Source organism: Leptidea sinapis, chromosome 47 (genome assembly GCF_905404315.1).
Source record: "Leptidea sinapis chromosome 47, ilLepSina1.1, whole genome shotgun sequence".
Taxonomy (NCBI): domain Eukaryota; kingdom Metazoa; phylum Arthropoda; class Insecta; order Lepidoptera; family Pieridae; genus Leptidea; species Leptidea sinapis.
Window position 1 is genome coordinate 3556638 of NC_066311.1, and position 16654 is coordinate 3573291.

The 16654-nt window shown below is 46.4% G+C and overlaps 1 protein-coding gene across 3 annotated transcripts in view; it reads left to right on the plus strand.

Moving 5' to 3' along the window:
- Window positions 1-16654, plus strand: part of LOC126978086 (uncharacterized) — a 188812-nt gene that overhangs the window by 158648 nt on the left and 13510 nt on the right. For all 3 annotated transcript variants that reach the window (XM_050826802.1, XM_050826803.1, XM_050826804.1), the window contains exons 13-18: window positions 893-1060; window positions 2431-2544; window positions 4570-4730; window positions 8610-8684; window positions 9713-9820; window positions 10815-10990. In XM_050826802.1, coding sequence (XP_050682759.1) covers window positions 893-1060; window positions 2431-2544; window positions 4570-4730; window positions 8610-8684; window positions 9713-9820; window positions 10815-10990 — 802 coding nt within the window. The remainder of the gene's footprint in view (window positions 1-892; window positions 1061-2430; window positions 2545-4569; window positions 4731-8609; window positions 8685-9712; window positions 9821-10814; window positions 10991-16654) is intronic.

The following is a 16654-nucleotide window of genomic DNA, read 5'->3' on the forward strand; positions in this document are numbered from 1 at the left end:
CTAAAATGAATAGCTTATTTGTCAAAGTGACCGATTCGAAAAAAGTTGCTACTTCCTTAGAGGAAAGTGAATCGTGTTGTTAATAACTTTTAAAAAATAGCGAAAACATACAGAAAAGGATAATTTTATTGATGAAAGATGAGATGAGAATACTTTATTGGACTTTTTTTTTAAACAAAATACTGAAAATGTATACCAAAAATGAAAATACTAAAAACGAGGCAGTAAGGGCCCGGGTTATACCCTGGTCGCAAGAATGAAAAAAAAAATGTACTGTGTGCTTCTGTCAAATCAAACATCAATGGAGGTGCGTTCATGACTTGTTATTTTTACGAAAACACCTAAGGAAACATTTAATTTTTAATTCAAAGAATTATGTTTATTTATGTAATATATTATTTAATAAGTACAAAAAAGGGCTTAATGGTTTATAATTTTAAAATGTATTTTAGTATTTTGTATGCAAAAAAAACCCAAAATCATATCATTTTAGGTTCCGCAACCCATCGCATATGGTTCGAGTAAGAGAGACAAACTTATGCAACGACTGTAGAGCGTCATCTCTTTCTCACACCGCGGACCACAGACAAATTTTTTTCGTTCATTATTCATAAGCGATCCAAACGCCATTCAGTAAAAGGCACTTCATGGTACGAATTTTAGCGATTCAGTTTAAGTAATTTAATTAAGTATGAACTGCATCGGAATCGCGTCGCTTATTAAAAGTTGATGGGAGGCCCTCTGGTTGCGGGGGTAGTTTGGATGAGTGCAGCGCAGGACCGATCGTGGTGGAGATCTTTGAGGGAGGCCTTTGTCCAATAGTGGACGTCTTCCGGCTGATTTTATGATAATATTGATTTAATGATGATATTGATAGATGTATCTGTCGCAGGTGTGCCGGCGGTCGGGGAGCGTGGGGGGTGTGGGTGTGGGTGGCGTGGGTGTGGGTGTGGGTGGCGAGTACGTGGGCGGCGTGGTGGCCCCGCCCCCCTCCACCGCGCACCATCTGGCCCTCACCATCAACCAGCAGCGACTACGGGCTGCGCCTTACGACAACCTCGTGAGTATTGTACAACGATCATTACCGAATAAAAAGGGAGACGGCATATTTTAAAGGAACAGTACAGTGCTCCCAAATTAATAATGAGCATTTAGATCTTCGCCACTTATCGGCAACGGTCGAATTTCTCGACCGTCGGGAGACGATATCTATATAGAGTGGTAAAATGCATTACTTTTGCATAATTTAGTAGAATTATATTACAATAATAATAACAAGTGTGGTGTGTAATAGGAGCTCTATATTATTCCATATAGACTGAACACGTGCAGTCGACACCAATACTTAAAGACGACTGACTGACCGGCTACCACAGCCGACCGCCCGATTTGTTTTCGTATTGTGAACACATGATTTGACTCCTATTTCTTTCGCACAAGGTGCAAAATGCAAGTGCTCTTACGATTGAATGATTCGAGTGTTTCCGGGAATACGCCCATTAGCAAAGATCTGTATGCGCATTATTAATTTGTAAGCACTATATATTGGTTGAACTAGATGATATTTGGAAGTCAATGGCGTTGCATAGAGAAGTCGCTCCACTGTGGGTCTTCTAATCTCTATTTAATATCTTCACGGGTAGTGTCCCGAAAAGCTGTTTGTTATGCTTTCTCCTCCAAATTCAAGCACATGCCACTAACTTAAGTATCCCATCTCGATTTTATTTTATGGAAGAGGAAACAAACGAGGGTTAAGTGATCACCGGAGCCCACATTCTCTTGCAACACGAGAGGAATCGCAGAAGCGTTGCCGGCGTTTAAGGCACTCATATCGTATTGTTCCGGAAACATCGCACAAGGAAGCTCATTCCACAGCTTCGTTGTACGTGGCAGAAAGAAGAACGCCACACATCCGAATGGTGGGGATGATGAGTTTCTTCAAGGTACCACCAATTTGAGGAATGAAGTCCTTGCGCGGTGTTTTCAAATCGATACGGCATTGGTCCTTTTAAAAAAAATGTTGAACACACTTCATTTATCACTCACCATTAGATTCTTCATTAGTGAAGACAGTTTCTATGAAAACGATGCGGCAAAGTGGTTGTTTCCTTACCTTTTTGGAGTCGGTGTCAGCCAAGGTACATTTGTAACTACATACATAGTTAGAGGTAAGAAGTGCTTGTGTCGCACGCGCGACGTGAGGAATAGAAGCGAGAGTGGGGCCGCGGCGGGAGGACACCGATTCCAAAAATAACAATAATCGTAACTAGAATTAGATTGTATAAAAATACGCAATTATTATATCAATTGTTTTGGAATAGTGTTTTTGAAGACGGTTGTGTCTTTTTTTTTAATTGAGAGTTTGTAGAAAGTACTGATGATGAGTATGAACCAGTTGTAGATGTATTAATCGATGTGTGAATATTCCAGTACCAGCTTTACGGAGGAGGACGTGTGGCTGTGGGAGGTAGACAGTACGCCGCGCGGGCTGAGCCCTTCCCGCACCAGTTCGTGTCCTCCATCCTGTGCCAGCCCGCTTACCAGGTAAATGATAAAGGCAACTCCACACTGCTCTCAATTTGTTTTTTAGATTATAGATTAGAGGACCCTGGAGTATATTTCAAGATTTGTTGATATTCAAATATTTTTATTCAAAATAGGATGTGACATCACTTATTGAAAGTCAAAAAACTGCCACCCATTCCAAAATGAATGCCTCAGACCTGAAAAGAATGGCCTCAACAAACTCAGCGGGCTTTTTTTTTCATCGAATAAATATGTTTACAAAGTAATATTGTACAACAAAACTTATATTTAATAGCCTGAGAGCGGTCACTCCATTCCCAATCTGTGGTATCACTAAGAAAGTCATTTATGTTATAGTAACCTTTACCACACAAACGTTTTTAACAATTCTTTTGAATAACGTTATACTTTTGTTTTGAACATCTTCTGGGATCTTGTTGTAAAAGCATATACATCGCCCCACAAAAGACTTACTAACTCGACTTAGCCGAGTAGTAGGCATCATAAGTTTATGTCTATTCCTGGTGTTAACATTATGGTTATGACAGTTTCTGGCAAATTCACTTATGTGCCTATGAACATACATTACATTATCAAGAATATATTGAGAAGCAACAGTCAGAGAGCACAGATATTTTTCTTAATCAAACTGATTAATAATTGAAGAAAATAATTAATGTAGGAATCAAAGATATGTTTTTATTATAACAATAATTATTTAGTTCAAGTTACAAGGAAAAAACGATGTTTTTTTTAGAATTAAATAATTTTTGAACTAAGGACCAAAAAATATTAAAACTGAAGTAAAGTTTTGAACAATTTTCGTTAAACCAAGCGGAAACAATTTAAACCCTTAAGGTAACCAACGGTAAGTTGCGGAGCTACCGCCTTAGCCGTTTAACGTAATAGGCACCATTTGAATACAATTATGGTTTTCTACATAGACCAAGTACCTATAGTAACTAGACTAATCGATAGCTTCCGTCTCACTCACACGAGAAAAAGAAAAACTTATGCGAGTCTTATGTAAAGAAATGAGATAGAGTGATTAGATTTTTTGTTTCGCAATGCGTGCCGTTTTTTTTAAAGTCAGCACACCCGGTGTGTTAAACAAACTTGACAGCGCTGCACAGATATTTTGTTTACTTTTATTAGCGTTTATAAAATAAGATATTATCGTTGTGAAACGTGTGAAATATCCACTATTTATTCAACATAAGTGACAATTCTAAGTAGAATCGAATAAATAACGATGTCAAAGTGATAGTGAAAGAACACTTCTGTTATATTATGTACCTATATATATACGACATTATCTGTGTCATGTTGGCCACGCCAAACCGATGTTTAGTTACTATATTTGGTCTATGGTTTTCTACCTTACAGTAACCACACATGTCAGAAATGCGTAAGATCAACCAATGTACGGCCTTTTACTGTGACATTATGTAGCAGATGTCAGTTTGTTTCCAATCAAGTTATTAACGTTAATGTTATTTGTAATTATTCTGACAGCTGACAGATGGTTGACGCTTGAGTCGTACCAAAGAGCGAGTAACCTTTTGGATACGACGTTACGTCACATAATATATAGTACTGGTTACATCGAGAAAGTCGCAAGTTATTGATTCTTTACAAAAAAAGAAAGATTGTATAGTGTTGGGACAGCTACGAGGTCACAGAATGGGTCAAGCGGAAGATCGGCGTTGGACACGCATAATTTACTGTGTGCCAGGATATGCCGAGCTCGAGCCTATTTGCGGCTAATATGTATGGTGTTTTTTATTTTAATTGAATTTAAGCATTGTTATTATTTTTATACTTAGTGGTTTTTAAGCTGCAAAAAAAATTAAATTATATTTGTAACTCTTCCACTGAGCTAACCGTTCGAGTGACGTGTCGTTCGGAAATCTTGGTATGTCTTGTTCAACTCATCAGGAGGATCATCTAGAGGATCTTCTATACATTTGATAACCTGCTCAATCCCATCCCATCCCATCATGATTTTTTTTTTATTGTTATTAAAAATGTGTGTTGTAACAGGTGCAGCAGTTGGCTGCCGCGGCAGCTGCGGCCGCTGCAGCGCACCAACACGTGGGTGTTGGTGGCGTGGGTGTGGGTGTGGGCGTGGCGGACGTGGGCGAGTGGCGCGCGCCGCTAGTGGTGGAGCACGACCACGACACCTGGGACCACCACCACAAGAGGTGAGCTGGACCCACGGAGGAAGGAGGGTGTCAGGGCTGAGCCCTATACCCTGGCTCTTCTTCTTCCAACACGTTGGGAGAGTCTGAGTAATGAGATGTCGGCGTTATTCCCTTGGAACACAACGGGATTTTTTTTTGTGATATTTTTCCGTTGTGTCCTTGCTAGTAGCTAGTCAGGTACTCATATGTTTCAATCATAGATCATTTATACGTCTAGATAGACTGTGACAGCTGTGAAAACATCGAAGGAATTCAGGTTGACAATTAATCTTTATTTTGAACAATGCACGCATACACAAAGTGACTTACGTATCGCGAGTGTAAGACGTAGCTTATCACGCACACTAAAGTAAAAACCCTATGTATCTAGCCGTGTAAATTATCTAAAGTTTATATCAAAAATATTGAGGTAGTATTGAGTTTCATTCAAATATCGCGTGAATAACAGATAATGAATAAGCTGTCAGTGTATCGCCTCCGTTCTATGCTATCCCTACCTTGGACAGCTTGATTGCTAATTAGGGAACACCTTAATGGCCGCCCTCGTGTGACGCGATACCTATTATCTGTCCTAATTAATTCCGCTGAACCTTGTGTAAAACCTTAAAAATATAGTGCGATTCTATTTAAAACATTATAAATTGTGTGAGATACAATGAAATTTAGCAGGCCTGCTGTATAATTTTTTTTTGTGAAACGTGAGAAATCAGTGCACTGGCGTGGTCTACTCTAGACAATTGGGCTTCATTGTGTACCTCAAGAAGAAACGTGTCGTGAGTCTCTCAATTTTCCTGATACAATCCCATTCTCCTGGCAGTGCGCGGACATCTTTATTCCAATGTGTATAATTTTTGTATGATATAAGGTTTTTTGAGATTAGAAGCAAATACCGTAGTGTGCATCTAAGCTGAATTAGCTCCTGAAGCTCCACCCCTACAAACCTACCTCCAAAATAGCTCATTAAAGATCCACCCCTCTCACAAAAACATTTCTGAGGATTGCCACATCTTTATTATTATTTATGTCCTTTTAAATATACCAATCATCAAGGCAAATTATCAACCAGGTAGGCATAATTCTGAAGTATGTAATCATTTTAAATATTTAAAAAAGAAACTCAATATTCGTATACCTTATAGTATATAATATTTTGTGAACATTTTTTATGAGTTTCTGAGTAATCTAATAATGTTGCTACTTCCAGATTAGTAGAGAAGTTATATTCATAGCCTCGTGACGTACGGTACGTGGGTAACACTGAAAATGTTTAGAACAGGCCAGTTAGAAACATTGCTAATTAAAACTTTTTTTGAATTTAAATTTTAGACCTCTTTGGTAACCTAATGTAGTATATTGCATTCATTTGTTTTTGTGAATTGGCGGCAAATCTAAAACTCTTATTACACGTGAAAATGAACCTAACGCAAGAAAATTTATCTGTCAATGATTTATTATGTCTTTCGTTGTGGCCTTACTCAACAACCAAGCTATGATAGGCTGCGATTAGCATTTCTTAATGAAGCCCCATCTCGTGCCACTATTTACAATTGGTTTAACGAGTTTACGCGTGGACGTAGCAATCTCAATGATGATCCGCGTGAGGGACGTCCTTTAACAGCGACTACTGAAGATAACATCAGTGCTGTACGGCGCATGATAGAGAAAGATAAGAGAGTGACCTATCAGCAGATACGGACAAGCCTAGGTATTGGTATGAGTCAAGTACAAAAAATATTAAACGAACATTTAGGCGTCAGGATGCATTTTACCAGATGGATTCCCCATCGAGAATCGGCCATTTCATTATGAAAGGTCATTTCGCGCCTGTTGTGCTAGAAGATGGAAGGACAGTTACTGCAGACTCGTATGTCAATCGCTGTTTGCCTGTTGTCTTAGAAGAACTTGTCGATAGCAGCGCCCACGAAGCAGGATTCTCCTTCACCACAATGCTTCAGCGCACTCCGCAAAACGGACTGTTGATATTTGACTATGGCAGGTGTCGAGATAATGTGTCATTCGCCATACAGTCCTGACCTGGCGCCCTACGACTTTCATTTATTCCCAAGAACAAACATAAAATTCGAGATATTCGCTTTACGAGCCCTGAAGATGAGGTGAAAGCGTACGAAAATGCCATCGAAGAGACCCCTAAGGTAGAATGGGCCCACTGCTTTTCTCAGTGGTTCCACGGAATGCGACGATGTGTAGAGAGGAACGGAGATTACTTCGAAAAACAATAAAAGTATTGGCAACTTTCTACATTAAGCCGTTTTTCATTTTCTAAACATTTTCAGTATTATCTAGGTATTTTGCTATGGAGTCATACGACATTAATATAGTTTTTGAGCTGCATAAAGGAATTGTTCGTGTTATATTTCAGCTTGGTAATAGCCTATCACTCAAATAAAAATTTAAAGAAATAAATATTATAAGTTTTCATTATTGATATATTTAGTTGTCAAAAATCGTCACTTTTTTTTTCTCAAAATAGTAAATTTAATTGTAACAACAGTAGATATTAGGAACTGCTTAATTAGGTAAAGAATAAAATACAAAAGCGCATTTAATAAGTGAATGACTGCGAGTTTCTTATTAGTTCTTCTCTCCATGTCAAAGCCCCTTTACCAACTGATGTAGCCTCTTGACGTTAACCAAGTTTGTTGGAATATGTTATGTTATGTTATGGTAAATAAATATATATCTAATTTTAATTGCAGCGCTAATGCGTCAGAGACAAAAATCGGTGCCATAAGCACTTTTGTTGTCTTAAAGTTTCATCCATCGAATCTTATTCACTTTATAACATACTATATATTTCTATTGCATCTATCTTACGATCATAATCTTAAGGCTTATTAACGGTGAATTCTTTCATCTTGCTATTCCGAGAACTAATATTGAGCTCCTTAATAATAATTTTGACTCCATGGATATGTTCGGGATGTCGGCGCTACAATTTAAAAGGCTTTGCAACAGTGTTATTTATAATAGTGTTTAATTATATAATATATGGTTTGTTTTACTCATATTCAACATAAGAAATAATTTGTATTTTTAACATTTATTAGCCTTTAAAGGACTTTGCGTTTTTTGTACTAACATTATTTTTTAATAATACAACAGAGCCGTACATACATGTAAGAAGTTTTGTTTAGTTTAGAACAGCTTGTTGGTGTATATATATAATAAATAGTCTAGTCAAAACTCTTAGGATCTACGAGGATAAAATACTTCTAGCTTCAGTCTCACTTCGTCACTCTCGAATCGAAGACATCACCTCGATCTTACCTTCTTATACAAGTTGGTGAATGGCGTCATTGATAGTACCTATTTATTAGCTTAATGAAATATGCGTGCCCCACTAAAGACAATGAAGCCGTCGTCTTTTATGCTATTCATAGAAAAAAGCACACGCTCACGTCAAAGACGCTATTCTCCGATTAATGATGTTGAGTTAGAATGCTTTATATAAATTATCACATAAGAAATGTATTGGTCTCATAACAACTAATTTTAATAAAGAAAAAGATAAAAAAAAATTAGATAATATTTAGTCATTTAAACGGAATTTATTTCATTTATATTCATAAAATAAAGAAAATTGTAATTTATAGGCATAAGGTATGTTTTATATAAATACTGATAAGGTTAAGTCTGTTTTATATAATTGGAAAACGTTGCATGTTTTAATTATTATACAATATTATTGATTTCTTATTCATTTATGTTTAATTCAACTTGTAAATATTCCGATCTGTGTGTATCACTTATAATTAAGCCAACACTAAGAATTTATTATTTATTGTAATAATATTGTTATGCTTTTGTTAGTGTTTGTCTTGTTGGTGTTAAATAAATAAATAAATATTATCCTTACAGATCTACGAAGCAGCAGTCGAGCCAGCAACCGAGTGTGCCACATTACCAGTCGCACCATCAACCACATCACTACGGGTACAGTCATACACATTCACGTTGTAACTATCTGTATTAGCGCGTGCATAGGAAAACAAATAATATTATAAAATTAAAATTAGTTATGACAAAACAATAGACAGACATACCTTAGGAGGTTGCGAGGAGAGCTGGTCTGATGGGAGCCCCCGATAATCTTCTATAAACTGCCTGGTAGGTGCTAAAATATGTGTCTGCTCGGCGTTTGTTGAATGAATATGCGAGTCACAGTTGGCATTAGATCAGCCAATCAGATACTAATGTGTCTGTTGTCCATAGGTATCTCTCTATTACCTTACAGGACACTATCTGCACTATAGTATGCCATAAAAAATTAGAAACAAGATTGATTTATTCAAGTTTAAGAAAGTCACAGTTGGCATTAGATCAGCCAATCAGATACTAATGTGTCTGTTGTAGATATAGTGTATAGATATCTCTCTATTACCTTACAGGAAACTGTCTGCACTATAGTTTACATAAAAAATTACAACGAAAAATAATAGACAATTGCGGCGCAAACACTGTTATTGTCTTTTCGCCAGTGAAGCTAGTTCCAAGAAAACTCCTTCGCGTTTGATTCGCCAGAGGTTTATATATTTAATTAGCAAAGCCTCTATCCTGACAGGGCATAATCTACTGCAACATAGGTTTAACTTACCTACCTAAACTATGATTATTTAAAAAAAAATCGAAAATAGTTTTAAAACTTTTTATGCAAAAGTAATTTAAAACCCAGCAACTTAAAAAAGATATTACTATGCAATACCTACTCAATATAGGTACCTATTTATTTATATTCCCAATAAAATCCCCCTATAAAGCTGTATGTTCAGACTGCTAAGATTACGACTGCTAAAAGTATCAAAATTTATTAAAAATTATTCATACTTTGCACGATTTTAAATCTCTTAATGTACTGACAATTCTTTTTCTACTGCGCCTTATTAGTTTCTTTCTTGTGTGTGTATTATTTCCATGTGAATAAACCTTGATAAACCTCAACAACGATCGTGTTAACATTGCAGTATGGCGAGCAATGGTGGCAAGAAGGAGACGACACAGCTGTCGCCGGTGAAGAAACGTGTGAAGGAAGGCACACCTCCTTCGAGGCGACACCAACAACAGGACCATACGTATGTTACTTTGTTTATTTAGTCTTTTAGTATTTATGACAGTGGACTGAAAAGATATTTCCTGTTATAATGTATATTATTTTGTAACATATCTATATATGTCATTACGTGAAAATGCTAAATGCCAGCCGCATCACGTTGAAGTGTATAGAATTCCTCAACAGGGCGTTTTGCTAGAAATTTCTTGCCTCGCACAGCCATTTTGTGAAATCAATTACCGGCTGCTGTTTTCCCGAACCGATACGACTTAAGGACCTTCAATAAAAGAGCATACTCCCACCTTAAAGGCCGGCAACGCATCTCTTGACACCTGAATTTGCGGATGTTCTTGGGCGGCTGCCTCACCACTCCCCATCCCGCGTGCCTCTTGCCCGTTTGGGCCCTCCGGTTGACATAATATGCAAAACATAATATTATGTCGACCGGAGATCCATCTTTGATTTAGTAGTTACTAAAATTATACTTTGAACTGAAACTTCTTTATCGATGTATGAGAGAAATCTTATAGCAATGTCGTCACGACATTGCTATAAGATTGCCATGTTGTTTATTTTCTTATCAAAGATCAGTATGAAGTATCAGTAAAGTATAATATATTTTTTATTTGGAAAAAATTTTTAGCGGCGTTGAGTACTTTTCTTGGGATGGGTATAAAGTGTTAAACTAGTCGGGACACGTGATCTGATTGAAAATTCGTAAGACAAGTATTTCTAATATTATATAAATTGTCATTTTTGTGTACAATAAATGAATATGTTAAAAATAGCAGTTCGTGCAAAATTATTCCCTGGTCAGGTAACCCATTTCCAAAATATTAAAAAAATGCACAACGTTAATGTGTGTAACCTGTTTTTTTTCTGACGCCTTATCAAGCCAATTTCTGTGAAGTTGTACATAGTAGAAAAATGATATGTCATAACGAAGTTTCATTTCTTAGCTGTGTACTCTGCTAAACGCACATTTTTTAATATGTCTTATGTATGTGTACCGACAGCATCCGCAGCACCGTGGGCTGGGAGGGCCCCGTGGTGCCCCAGGTGGCGCCGGGCCCCGCGGGTGCGCACACCATCACGATCCGCGACACGCCGTCGCCCGCGCGTGCCGTGTCCGTCATCACCATCTCCGACTCCGACGACGACGAGCAGCGGCCTCGCCCGCGGGACAACACAGGTGACGTCATACAACACAGGTGACGTCATACAACAGACACCATCACGATCCGCGACACGCCGTCGCCCGCGCGTGCCGTGTCCGTCATCACCATCTCCGACTCCGACGACGACGAGCAGCGGCCTCGCCCGCGGGACAACACAGGTGACGTCATACAACAGACACCATCACGATCCGCGACACGCCGTCGCCCGCGCGTGCCGTGTCCGTCATCACCATCTCCGACTCCGACGACGACGAGCAGCGGCCTCGCCCGCGGGACAACACAGGTGACGTCATACAACACAGGTGACGTCATACAACAGACACCATCACGATCCGCGACACGCCGTCGCCCGCGCGTGCCGTGTCCGTCATCACCATCTCCGACTCCGACGACGACGAGCAGCGGCCTCGCCCGCGGGACAACACAGGTGACGTCATACAACAGACACCATCACGATCCGCGACACGCCGTCGCCCGCGCGTGCCGTGTCCGTCATCACCATCTCCGACTCCGACGACGACGAGCAGCGGCCTCGCCCGCGGGACAACACAGGTGACGTCATACAACAGACACCATCACGATCCGCGACACGCCGTCGCCCGCGCGTGCCGTGTCCGTCATCACCATCTCCGACTCCGACGACGACGAGCAGCGGCCTCGCCCGCGGGACAACACAGGTGACGTCATACAACACAGGTGACGTCATACAACACAGGTGACGTCATACAACACAGGTGACGTCATACAACAGACACCATCACGATCCGCGACACGCCGTCGCCCGCGCGTGCCGTGTCCGTCATCACCATCTCCGACTCCGACGACGACGAGCAGCGGCCTCGCCCGCGGGACAACACAGGTGACGTCATACAACACAGGTGACGTCATACAACAGACACCATCACGATCCGCGACACGCCGTCGCCCGCGCGTGCCGTGTCCGTCATCACCATCTCCGACTCCGACGACGACGAGCAGCGGCCTCGCCCGCGGGACAACACAGGTGACGTCATACAACAGACACCATCACGATCCGCGACACGCCGTCGCCCGCGCGTGCCGTGTCCGTCATCACCATCTCCGACTCCGACGACGACGAGCAGCGGCCTCGCCCGCGGGACAACACAGGTGACGTCATACAACAGACACCATCACGATCCGCGACACGCCGTCGCCCGCGCGTGCCGTGTCCGTCATCACCATCTCCGACTCCGACGACGACGAGCAGCGGCCTCGCCCGCGGGACAACACAGGTGACGTCATACAACACAGGTGACGTCATACAACACAGGTGACGTCATACAACACAGGTGACGTCATACAACAGACACCATCACGATCCGCGACACGCCGTCGCCCGCGCGTGCCGTGTCCGTCATCACCATCTCCGACTCCGACGACGACGAGCAGCGGCCTCGCCCGCGGGACAACACAGGTGACGTCATACAACAGACACCATCACGATCCGCGACACGCCGTCGCCCGCGCGTGCCGTGTCCGTCATCACCATCTCCGACTCCGACGACGACGAGCAGCGGCCTCGCCCGCGGGACAACACAGGTGACGTCATACAACACAGGTGACGTCATACAACACAGGTGACGTCATACAACACAGGTGACGTCATACAACAGACACCATCACGATCCGCGACACGCCGTCGCCCGCGCGTGCCGTGTCCGTCATCACCATCTCCGACTCCGACGACGACGAGCAGCGGCCTCGCCCGCGGGACAACACAGGTGACGTCATACAACAGACACCATCACGATCCGCGACACGCCGTCGCCCGCGCGTGCCGTGTCCGTCATCACCATCTCCGACTCCGACGACGACGAGCAGCGGCCTCGCCCGCGGGACAACACAGGTGACGTCATACAACAGACACCATCACGATCCGCGACACGCCGTCGCCCGCGCGTGCCGTGTCCGTCATCACCATCTCCGACTCCGACGACGACGAGCAGCGGCCTCGCCCGCGGGACAACACAGGTGACGTCATACAACAGACACCATCACGATCCGCGACACGCCGTCGCCCGCGCGTGCCGTGTCCGTCATCACCATCTCCGACTCCGACGACGACGAGCAGCGGCCTCGCCCGCGGGACAACACAGGTGACGTCATACAACACAGGTGACGTCATACAACACAGGTGACGTCATACAACACAGGTGACGTCATACAACAGACACCATCACGATCCGCGACACGCCGTCGCCCGCGCGTGCCGTGTCCGTCATCACCATCTCCGACTCCGACGACGACGAGCAGCGGCCTCGCCCGCGGGACAACACAGGTGACGTCATACAACAGACACCATCACGATCCGCGACACGCCGTCGCCCGCGCGTGCCGTGTCCGTCATCACCATCTCCGACTCCGACGACGACGAGCAGCGGCCTCGCCCGCGGGACAACACAGGTGACGTCATACAACAGACACCATCACGATCCGCGACACGCCGTCGCCCGCGCGTGCCGTGTCCGTCATCACCATCTCCGACTCCGACGACGACGAGCAGCGGCCTCGCCCGCGGGACAACACAGGTGACGTCATACAACAGACACCATCACGATCCGCGACACGCCGTCGCCCGCGCGTGCCGTGTCCGTCATCACCATCTCCGACTCCGACGACGACGAGCAGCGGCCTCGCCCGCGGGACAACACAGGTGACGTCATACAACACAGGTGACGTCATACAACACAGGTGACGTCATACAACACAGGTGACGTCATACAACAGACACCATCACGATCCGCGACACGCCGTCGCCCGCGCGTGCCGTGTCCGTCATCACCATCTCCGACTCCGACGACGACGAGCAGCGGCCTCGCCCGCGGGACAACACAGGTGACGTCATACAACAGACACCATCACGATCCGCGACACGCCGTCGCCCGCGCGTGCCGTGTCCGTCATCACCATCTCCGACTCCGACGACGACGAGCAGCGGCCTCGCCCGCGGGACAACACAGGTGACGTCATACAACACAGGTGACGTCATACAACACAGGTGACGTCATACAACACAGGTGACGTCATACAACAGACACCATCACGATCCGCGACACGCCGTCGCCCGCGCGTGCCGTGTCCGTCATCACCATCTCCGACTCCGACGACGACGAGCAGCGGCCTCGCCCGCGGGACAACACAGGTGACGTCATACAACAGACACCATCACGATCCGCGACACGCCGTCGCCCGCGCGTGCCGTGTCCGTCATCACCATCTCCGACTCCGACGACGACGAGCAGCGGCCTCGCCCGCGGGACAACACAGGTGACGTCATACAACAGACACCATCACGATCCGCGACACGCCGTCGCCCGCGCGTGCCGTGTCCGTCATCACCATCTCCGACTCCGACGACGACGAGCAGCGGCCTCGCCCGCGGGACAACACAGGTGACGTCATACAACAGACACCATCACGATCCGCGACACGCCGTCGCCCGCGCGTGCCGTGTCCGTCATCACCATCTCCGACTCCGACGACGACGAGCAGCGGCCTCGCCCGCGGGACAACACAGGTGACGTCATACAACACAGGTGACGTCATACAACACAGGTGACGTCATACAACACAGGTGACGTCATACAACAGACACCATCACGATCCGCGACACGCCGTCGCCCGCGCGTGCCGTGTCCGTCATCACCATCTCCGACTCCGACGACGACGAGCAGCGGCCTCGCCCGCGGGACAACACAGGTGACGTCATACAACAGACACCATCACGATCCGCGACACGCCGTCGCCCGCGCGTGCCGTGTCCGTCATCACCATCTCCGACTCCGACGACGACGAGCAGCGGCCTCGCCCGCGGGACAACACAGGTGACGTCATACAACACAGGTGACGTCATACAACACAGGTGACGTCATACAACACAGGTGACGTCATACAACAGACACCATCACGATCCGCGACACGCCGTCGCCCGCGCGTGCCGTGTCCGTCATCACCATCTCCGACTCCGACGACGACGAGCAGCGGCCTCGCCCGCGGGACAACACAGGTGACGTCATACAACAGACACCATCACGATCCGCGACACGCCGTCGCCCGCGCGTGCCGTGTCCGTCATCACCATCTCCGACTCCGACGACGACGAGCAGCGGCCTCGCCCGCGGGACAACACAGGTGACGTCATACAACAGACACCATCACGATCCGCGACACGCCGTCGCCCGCGCGTGCCGTGTCCGTCATCACCATCTCCGACTCCGACGACGACGAGCAGCGGCCTCGCCCGCGGGACAACACAGGTGACGTCATACAACACAGGTGACGTCATACAACAGACACCATCACGATCCGCGACACGCCGTCGCCCGCGCGTGCCGTGTCCGTCATCACCATCTCCGACTCCGACGACGACGAGCAGCGGCCTCGCCCGCGGGACAACACAGGTGACGTCATACAACAGACACCATCACGATCCGCGACACGCCGTCGCCCGCGCGTGCCGTGTCCGTCATCACCATCTCCGACTCCGACGACGACGAGCAGCGGCCTCGCCCGCGGGACAACACAGGTGACGTCATACAACACAGGTGACGTCATACAACACAGGTGACGTCATACAACACAGGTGACGTCATACAACAGACACCATCACGATCCGCGACACGCCGTCGCCCGCGCGTGCCGTGTCCGTCATCACCATCTCCGACTCCGACGACGACGAGCAGCGGCCTCGCCCGCGGGACAACACAGGTGACGTCATACAACAGACACCATCACGATCCGCGACACGCCGTCGCCCGCGCGTGCCGTGTCCGTCATCACCATCTCCGACTCCGACGACGACGAGCAGCGGCCTCGCCCGCGGGACAACACAGGTGACGTCATACAACAGACACCATCACGATCCGCGACACGCCGTCGCCCGCGCGTGCCGTGTCCGTCATCACCATCTCCGACTCCGACGACGACGAGCAGCGGCCTCGCCCGCGGGACAACACAGGTGACGTCATACAACACAGGTGACGTCATACAACACAGGTGACGTCATACAACACAGGTGACGTCATACAACAGACACCATCACGATCCGCGACACGCCGTCGCCCGCGCGTGCCGTGTCCGTCATCACCATCTCCGACTCCGACGACGACGAGCAGCGGCCTCGCCCGCGGGACAACACAGGTGACGTCATACAACAGACACCATCACGATCCGCGACACGCCGTCGCCCGCGCGTGCCGTGTCCGTCATCACCATCTCCGACTCCGACGACGACGAGCAGCGGCCTCGCCCGCGGGACAACACAGGTGACGTCATACAACACAGGTGACGTCATACAACACAGGTGACGTCATACAACACAGGTGACGTCATACAACAGACACCATCACGATCCGCGACACGCCGTCGCCCGCGCGTGCCGTGTCCGTCATCACCATCTCCGACTCCGACGACGACGAGCAGCGGCCTCGCCCGCGGGACAACACAGGTGACGTCATACAACAGACACCATCACGATCCGCGACACGCCGTCGCCCGCGCGTGCCGTGTCCGTCATCACCATCTCCGACTCCGACGACGACGAGCAGCGGCCTCGCCCGCGGGACAACACAGGTGACGTCATACAACACAGGTGACGTCATACAACACAGGTGACGTCATACAACACAGGTGACGTCATACAACAGACACCATCACGA